Genomic DNA, 9,677 nt, shown 5'->3' with positions numbered 1-9,677 from the left:
AAATGTGCAGTCATATTCGTTGTGTTCCCACTAGTGCTGTCAGCGTAAATCTCATTGAAATGATGTTAACGCCACAACACGGCAAATCTCCGTTAACGAGCTACCGCGGATCGCCCCGTGCATGGGGCTGGATGGCCAACACATTAACGAGCTAACTGCGCTAACACATTAGCTCCCACTCATGTAATTGAGCATTGCATGGCACATCCAACATACTGTTTTACTTTAGTCCATGACGCGCTTACCTTCAGGGTCATACGTCACATGAAAACCAAAATAGTTCCAAACGCCAGATCTGAATGAGGGTGGGGGAGGTTCAATTTGCCATGTTGCAAGGCGAGCTTAACTTCTGTCTCGCTAGCTTCCCCTGGCTCAGTGAATCTGCGTTCGACTACTCCGCCTAGGCTGCACTTTCGAGGGCAGATCCACTGAGCGCTCAACACAGACAGCATCATCAGAAGGAAAGTTGATAAAATAAATTAAAAATTTTGTATTGTTCGATACATATGCGTACCGAACCGAAAGCACTGTATCGAACGGTTCAATATCGATACGAGTATCGTTGCACCCGTACTATATATATACCTGCTTATTTCTCCATTTGTGCCTAACAAACACCTTCATCTGTGTGTACATGCCTGTGATCCTGTGTGCTGAGGTATGAGTGTTTTTCCCATGCATAATGTATCACCAGCCCAACAGATGCACACACACAAACACAGCCATATAGACACATATGCCAAGTGTGTGTGATGTAAAGTTTCTGCAGCTTTAGTGTTTTTTGTGATGGTGGCTACTGAATGTTTTTGTCTTGTAAGGTGTGACCGATGTGTGAGAACTGACAGAAACATGTCATCAGCCAACTCATTTTAAAACTATTTATTTTTCACTTTTGTGTGTTGGAGACACACAGTATCAGGTGGATGTCTAGCTGACGCTAAATTAATCCAGATATGATGTTACCCCAGTATAATTAATCTTCAATTGTCAGACAGATTGCTATTAAATTAGTGCAGTGCCATGGTTTGGATGGTGATATAGTTAAAAACTTTAAACAAGATCTATTCTGCTTATTTAACAATGTGGTGTAGCTTCTGAAAAATGTGTTTCTATCCAGAATGGATCATACATGCAGGCAACACAAAGGACTTAGGTGGTTATTACATGATATGGTGATATATCTCAATTAAATGAAATGCACCAATTTATTTTCAAGATGACCTATTCTGCTGTCTTATAACAACCTCTCAGGTCATAGAGGTCCTGTCTGAAACAAACTCGTCCTTTAACACTACCCTCACTTTAAGCCAACTTTCTTTTGATTGGCCTCCCTTCATAAACAACAGGTCTAAGCAACAGCTAGAAGAGACTTCTGTGCTCATAGCCAGGGCTGTTTTTGTCTATGTTAGGGATGTCCACTTTCAATGACATCATGCAGATCCAGGTGTAGAAATAAACTACCTAAAACAACATCTATCTAAACAAAGTTATAAATATATTTATTTAATCCATGTTTTCCTTTCCATGGCTATTTGTCAACCTTCTTCCATACCAGTCAAATGATTATATCAATTTGTGCTCTCACGTCATCTTTATAGCATTTTCTTAACTTGCTTCTTACCTGAATCCATGCCATAATATAAATATTAAAAACATAGGTCTTCCAGTATTTATGCTGCTTTTAAGAATACAGTGTTAAAATCTATGACATCAAGGGGCTTAGGGCATGAAGAAGTTGGGTTTGATCACTCTGGGCAATTAAAGATGCATGATTCCAAAAGGCATCTGTGGGGCAGAGCGAAAAGAGCTAAGTAGGGATTTGAACTAATTTGTCAAGTTGTTCAGATGACACATACTATTTAGCACCTTAAAGCCTAAAATATAATATCACTTATTCATCATTTATTAAATGCTTTTATTGTGTTTTTACTTAAATTCTAAATGTAATTCATGTAAAATAAATAAATTCTTTTTTTTTTTAAAAGCTACTGCTCCGATGGGGATTTTAAACAGGATAAATCAAGAGCAGAAGATCAGAATCAAGACCTAGCTAACAGTGTGCTAGCTGTATATTTATATTTAGCAGACTGACACAAGAAGGGTATCAGTTCAGATTTGTGTATTTGAGCATTTTAAAAATCTTTTTCAAAATCTTTCTTCATACTAAGAGTTTGATGTTTATGTTTAGCTTAACTTAAGTAACAAAAAAACAAAAAAAAGCAAGAGATATAGCGCTAGCCTAACCATATCCAAAGTTAAGAGAATGAACTTACCATACAATTAAGGGTTTCTTATCCTTGAAAATAATATTGATGTGTCGATTAGAATGATTGATATCATTCTGAAGAGCACTAGTCACTTGCAGTGTCAAAACACCTTAAATCTTAGTAAAAAAAAAAAGAAGAAGCATATTTTATCATTTCAAAATATTATTTTACTTGTACTCTGTTTAAAAAGTGGAAGATTGATGTGCCTTTGTCCTTTGTCCTGAGCGAGTCCTATTAATTTCAGCTTCCACAGCAGCTCTTGGTCAAAAATTTAACTGACCATTAGAAGTTACATTGCCTTTATTTTAACTGCAGCCACCTGGCCCTGAGTGTCTGCTTGTCTCTCACTCTGTTTGTCTGCTGGAGGACACAAGTGGGTCTGTCTTTGGGGTCCCATGTCTCCTTTTTCTCTTCTTTTTCTCTGACTTTCTCCTCTGTCTTTTTTGTGGTCTCTCCCTGATCTCTTTTCTTCTGGGCAGATGCGAGTGGTGAAAGCATTCCGTAGTTCACTGTACGAGGGCCGGGAGAAACCGGAATCCCGCAACTCCATCCACAACTTCATGGTCCACCCAGAGTTCCTCATCAATGACCTCATCCACAACATCCCGCTGATCGACGACACCGATGTGGATGACGAATCAGAACTCAGCAGATACCAGCACCTGCACCCAGCCCTCCGCAAGCCGCCCCCGCCTCCCACCCAGCCCCAACCCCCGCCTCGCACCCATCCCACCCGGCCCTACCGCCAGTACAGCCTCCCGGTGACCCCATGCAACCGAAACAACAACAACAACAGCAGCAGCAGCAGCAGCATTGATTCAATGGTCGCCTACAGCAACCGAAACAGCACCAACGCAGTCATCACCTACAACCGAAGCCCCCGTCATCACCACCACCACCTCCACCATAATCATCATGGCAGGGACAGGCCGGTGAAACCCTCAACCCCCTACCCGGCCCATCTCTACTGTGTGGAGACCTCCTTATAACTGATCTGAACTTGGGTTTGGGAGGGGGGATGGAAAAAGGAGGGATGAAGTTAGGGTGAGAAAAAGAGAGGGCTAAGGACACACACACATGACATTTTCATCTAATCGCCCTTTCAACAAGCTCACAAGAGGGAGCAAAGGAGTGGACAATGGCCGGAGACTTCTGCTTACAACTCCCTGAGAACATGTTGCCACTTTCCCTCCCTTTGCCCTTACCCCAGCCCTCTCAGTCTGACTTCCCACCTTCACCCCAGTCCCTCCCCTCCTTTACCCACAAAACCATCCAACTCAGTCTGTCACCCCCTTCTTGTGGAACCCCGCTCACCCTGCCCAGCTGCACACCAACTTCATGCACGCTCTTGTCACACACACCTGCAGGTCTGCTTTGGCAGGGTCTGAGTGGGGGGGGGGCAGACGTCCAGAAGAAAACCACACATTCCCTAATGCTTCAGCAGAACAAGGCCATGCGGCTATGGGGGCTGACTCACTCCATTTCTATTCGTGTTCATCATTAATGTTGTCGTCACCCACTTTCCACCACCATTTATCTACCACCATTTATCTGGGTAGATTCTGCAGCCGCTTCAAAGTCACTACTTTGCTTGTAGTATAAGTAAAACGCTTTGTTAAAGCTTTAACAGTCATTTCCATTTCCCATTCATTTATTTCCCAACATAATGGTGCTCATTTATTTCATTCTTATATATCATTTTATTTCTTCTCAGAAACTTTGAGTTATTTTTCTTTCATCCCTCTTTCTCGTTCATTGTGTGTACGTATATTGTCTTGTCTCTTCTGAAAAAAACAAACAAAAGCATAACAAAAAAAGGTTGCTGTTCATTTAAATACAATGGCTGTGACAATGTCTAAAAGATCAGGGCACTTATATCTATGTATCTGTCTATAGATACATAGATATAAATGTTTGGGAAGCAACAACACAGAACTCATTCATCACCTCACTTTGTCTTTGAATGCTGCCCCATTTGTTCACATGACCTGTTATCTGGAATATTGCTCTGAGATGAACAGTGTATGAGATGTCATGTTAATTTGGATATATTACTGTGTAAATTTCATTTCAAGCCTCCTGCCATATCCCCAGTATGCATGGGGAATATCTGCACCTGTCACCTTGGGCAACCTCCATGGCTGATATCCTCTTCCAGTCCCTTCATTTCTGTTCCGTGTCCCATCGTCTTCTCTCTTGCTGTTCCTCCTTTGCTCATTTTGTCGCATTACGTCCAAGAGTTTGTCGGTGCGTGTGTGTCAGCTTTTTTCTTTTTGAAAAAAAAGCTGAATGCTTGGGAAGCATCAACCCTTTAAATGCCATCAAACACGCAATGCACAGGCGAAGGCCCTTTAAGACTTAACGTTCACTCGGTTGGAAGCCCCTCCTGCTCACATGATCAGGTCGTCTCTGTTACGTAACCAGCGCCCTCTGCGCAGACAAAAGGATTGTGCCATTTTAACCTGCTCAGTGTCTCAACCACATGCCCGCATCTAATGTCAGTGTTCACTTTTAGATATCAGGTACAACCAAGAAGAGCATATTGTAAATGTTATTATGTCCTTGCGCATTCCCCTTCATTACTATGTACAGATATAAGGCTATGTGTTTTAGCTAGTTAGCTCCATTTAGCATAAAGAGCTAGCCTATCTTATTCAGAAACACCTGTAAAGCACTCCAATTACCACGTGACGTCTCCCTTTTAAATTTTTGAGTTATGCAATTTTGTTGCTTTTGTTTTGTGCCAGGGAAACAAGCAAAATCTTAGTTAAAGTCTGACAGCTTTTGATATTGGGGCGACTGTGGCTCAGGGGGTTGGGAAGTGTATCTGTTACCGGAAGGTTGCCAGTTCGATCCCCGGGCTCTCTGTCCTGGTCGTTGTGTCCTTGGGCAAGACACTTTACCCTACTGGTGTTGGCCAGAGGGGCTGATGGCGCAATATGGCAGCCTCACTTCTGTCAGTTTGCCCCAGGGCAGCTGTGGCTACAACCGTAGCTACATCCACCAGTGTGTGAATGAATAGTGGCATTGTAAAGCGCTTTGGGTGCCTTGAAAAGCGCTATATAAATCCAATGCATTATTATTGTCACAATATCTATGAAAAAATATGACACACAGATAAGGATCTGTAAATGCCATCCTAAATGCAGATATAACAATAGTAGTGAGTGAAGGCTGATAGTGTTTGATACAGGGGTTAAGCCTATACATTGATGGTTCTGTAACCTTTAAAAAACACAGGACACGTGCAGGTCAAAATCTCTTCTCTCTTGGCTGTCAAGAGACATCAAACTGCTACAAGAAAGAACATCATTGTGGTGACAGTGGACTGTGCTGCAGGAGGATGTTTTAGACAGCAAACAAGAGGAACTGCTGCTGCTACACCACAAAGCTCACAGTCCCAATAATGGTCTCATAGTTGTTGACACATTATTTCCATTTATTTCCACTTTATGCTGTTTATGCGGGTCCAAGTCTCATTTATTAAATTATTTTAAAATTAAAACTGGATGCAATAAAGATTTCAGGGCTTAAAACATCCCCAGCCAGACTCTGGACAGCAGGCTCATGAAATAGGTAGTAAGTTTTCTTTGTGACACTAATCTAGATCTATTACAGTTTTTACAACAGAGCTTTCTTAAGGTTTGCTGTTGTGGTGCCTCATCATATAAAAGATGAAAGGGCATGGAATTTAAACTTGCTGCATTTCATTCACTTTTCAACACACATCCAGGAAATAAGGCCAAAGCCTCTGGTAACAAACACAAGTATCAACCAAGTCCTTTCCAGGTCATAGCCCTTAAAAACATAGCCAGCAACTACATTACTGTACATCTGTGGATCACACCATGGTGTGATGCAGTGCAGAAGGAGATATGACTCAACTCAATTTCAGTGTAAAAAAAATAGAACAGCTCACTAGTGTTTAAAAAACAAACAAACAATTAACCACAATTACCCATATAAAAAAACATCTGGTTAGACAAACAGTGAAGTAAATGTAGGCTTGCTAAGCTGGAAACCAATCATCTAAACTTTGAGAATCCCTAAAAGAAATGGTTAGAAATAGAAGGATAAGTCATGGTTTTAGGAAGGTTTGTGTGCAGAGTGATTTATGGGTCAGGCTAAGTACACTTCTGTATTAAACCACATCTAACCTGTGAGCTTTATACGTGCTGCTAGAAGAACTGAACTGTTTCTAGTCTTTATGTCAAGCTAAGCTAAACTAAGCTAACTTCCTGCTGAACCCATGCCTTTATCTAACTCACTACAAGAAACCCAGTCAGCCACTTTGCCAGACATTATGTCTAAGCTGCCAACCTAAAAGGCCATAACACACTGCATGAGCACACAGCCCAACGAAAACAACAAAAGAAGAGAAAAAAAAAATCAGATATCCACCATAGTGATGACACCAGTGACATCACCTCCACCTTGACATTCCATGGAACATACATTCCAAACATCACATTCCAGAGCAGCTGTGAGAGCGCCCTCCTGTATCCCATATTGTACTAGGTGTGGGTGGACCGCTGACTTCATGTTGCCTCAGAGTGTGACACCTCAAAGCAATGCAAACTCCTGCTACCTCCCCTTTCTCTGCCCCTCCACCTCCCCTGCAGCTGACTTGTCCCACCGCCAGACTAAGGCAAGGGCAGACGTTATGCAAAAGACTGCCATGTCGACAAACGCACCCAACCATTGGATTAAAACCACAGTGAGAGAACGCATCTGTCCTGCTAGTTCTGTTTCAGTAAGTGCGCAGGGCTTTCTGGGAACACCCTTACCTGTACAGAACTCTTGTCTTCTTGAATGCTCATCATCATCGTCACCACCTTAAACCGACCTGAGCTGGGTGGGGCAGGTGGTGACACTGTATTGGTCTGTCTGTTTTGAAGCATGCATTTGGTATCATTAATGTCACACTTTATGTGTTGGTAAGTCATTTAGGCTCTGATCTCTCCACATCTGCTCTCTTCCTCTCGCTCACTCTCTTTCTGTCTCTCACACACACAGACACACACGCACGCATGCGCACATCCTGCTCAAGTCTCCTCTATTTCAGCACAGCTACATCAGCGCTTTTTTCTGTATGTATGAAAACACGCACACACACACACCAGACTACAGGGCAATAATCTCAAGTGGTGTAAATTTGATTGTCCAGCCATCTCTGTCCATCTGTCCAGCCATGTTACATCATGATGTTGTGAGCCAGATTCACAAAAGACAAAACAATGTGAAGAAGAATATATTTATCAGAATTATTTATCAAAATTCTAAATTGTACAACTGCACCATTGTACAGATCGCCCAAATGTGCACATGTGGATCTTTGATTTACAGGTACTATGTTCCTGTTACACTTTTTTTTTAAATGTTTCTTTCTTTTATTTGAATTGCTTTTTGTAAAGAGAGGAACAACAAAATGGAAGCGCTTGTATTATATTGTTATTATTATGATTATTATTCTTGATTTTCTCCACCGGTGCTCCCACTGATGGAAAGACAGTTGCACATTCTCCTGAGCATATTCTGAGGGCTGTGTTTTCTGTCCAGTGAACAGCCCCTGAAGTGTGCTGAGGTGCAGAGATGCTTACAGTCTCTTAAGACCAGAGACACCACTCTATAAATAGAGAACAGGAGATACAAATGTACCTCATTATAGTCTGAAAGACTGGACAAAGTGGGGACCCAGAAGATGGAGAATCAGAAGGCGATGCAGAGCTAGAGACTGCAGAAGTGCAGTGCTTCCATGTGCTGTTTAGGCTGCTCTTTTAGATCTGCCACCAGTATTTACTGCCATGTTACCACAGGAACAAATGAAGGCTTTTACATTATTCATTATACATACTATTGTAAATATTATGTGTGGAATGGTCCCCCTTCTTGCACAAAGCAGTCCTGTTCTGCAGACAGAAAATGCAGCCTTAACTGTGCTGAAATAAAAAAAGAAAAAAAAGAAAAAAAAAAAGCCCAAAAAAAAGAAAAAAACAAACAAACCATGAAGACTATTGAATATATTAAAGAGTTACCTGCCTGTTATTTAAGCGAATAAATATCTATATATGAGAAAGAACACACCTGTATACTGTAGACTAAGTCTGTATGGAAATCTAAGAGAATTTAATGGGAATTAAGTCCAACACCTTTTGTCTGTATGAAAGAAAAAAAATCAAAGTATTCTACAATAATAACTTTGACAAAGTTTGTGTGGTCCTGTTGTTTGTTCACAATAATGCAGGAATGCCCTTCCATTTTCAAACCTCTGCACAAGGTGATGCATCATCCTGTCCCTCAAAGGTAACGAAAATCACCTGATGAACATCGAGGATTTATATCTGTGTGGGTTTCTTCATCAATGAACCTGACGCTTCAGCTACTTTCTTCAATAAACCTCTTGCGCAACAAACATGGTGGCTTGTCAAACAGGTGGAGTGGATAGTATTAAAGTGGGCTTGTTATGCTCTTTCTTATTTTCTGTAATACATCCTGTCACAATGGTGAATTCAGATATTAAAGTTAACGAGGTTTGTGTATGTATAAACAGAGTTGACAAAAGTACAAACATTCTGTACTTAAGTTGAAGTACAAATACTACTGTTAAAAAAAATACTCTAGTACTGATTCAACCTCTTTACGCAAGTAAAAATGTACTCAAGATGAAAAGTAGCTCTTTGGAGGTTTCCATTTTTGTGCAAAGCTAACTGAACCTTGTGATATATTAACACAATGATAAAATAATATCACTAGATGGGAATATGTAAAGTGGATTGACCAGGTGTTACTCTGAGGGAAACCCTCCAAAAAAACATAAAAAAAAACCGGATCAGTGGAGCAGCCAAGGGAATAGAACGATATGAATCTGTATGACTAAAATATAATTTATTATACAAAACTGTTTAAAAGTTTAAAAGTAATTAAAACAACCCTGGCCAGGGAGAACACACACAATAAAATACTAAAAGTCCAGTTGCGTCAGCCACGGCGTCAAAGTCCAGCAAAATCGGAACGGGCAAGGAAAGCCCGGCGGCGTCCCCAGTCTTCCTGTCAGTCTCTCCGCTCTGGGGTACTGGAAAAGAGAGGGGCAGCGACAGTCACTGTTCTTTCCAGTGGCTCGGGATACTGCAGCACGATATGTCGCAGGACTTACCCCGAATGGGCAGAGCTCCTAAAGACATAGTGCTGGCGTGACACCGAAAAGCGACGTCACGCCAGCACTATGGTCTCGCCGTAGGAGGTAGGGCGCTGTCCCGCTGCCAACTAATCCCCCACCGTAGCGTCCTCTGGCCTCAAGCTGTTCCAGCAGCAGCACAGCTCCCTCTGTCTCTCCGAACACTGGCCGTCGTATGCCCTCGCCACGTACTGCAATCACCGCCGGCTGTCACCTCTCAGGTGTGTCAAATTAGT

The 9,677-nt window shown here is 41.8% G+C and overlaps 1 protein-coding gene across 2 annotated transcripts in view; it reads left to right on the top strand.

Annotated features, from left to right (window-relative positions):
* The window catches only part of atp2b3b (ATPase plasma membrane Ca2+ transporting 3b), a 116,442-nt gene extending 113,607 nt beyond the window's left edge, over positions 1-2,835 (top strand). For both annotated transcript variants that reach the window (XM_005754087.1, XM_005754086.1), the window contains one exon: positions 2,747-2,835. In XM_005754087.1, the coding sequence (XP_005754144.1) occupies positions 2,747-2,772 (26 nt within the window). In that variant the 3' untranslated portion in view covers positions 2,773-2,835. The remainder of the gene's footprint in view (positions 1-2,746) is intronic.
* The last annotated feature ends 6,842 nt before the right edge of the window (positions 2,836-9,677 follow it).

Source organism: Pundamilia nyererei, unplaced genomic scaffold (assembly GCF_000239375.1).
Source record: "Pundamilia nyererei isolate P.nyererei 1_Seehausen unplaced genomic scaffold, PunNye1.0 scaffold00505, whole genome shotgun sequence".
Classification (NCBI taxonomy): domain Eukaryota; kingdom Metazoa; phylum Chordata; class Actinopteri; order Cichliformes; family Cichlidae; genus Pundamilia; species Pundamilia nyererei.
The sequence above is the reverse complement of the archived record's forward strand: the minus strand, read 5'-3'. Positions and strand labels throughout refer to the sequence as shown.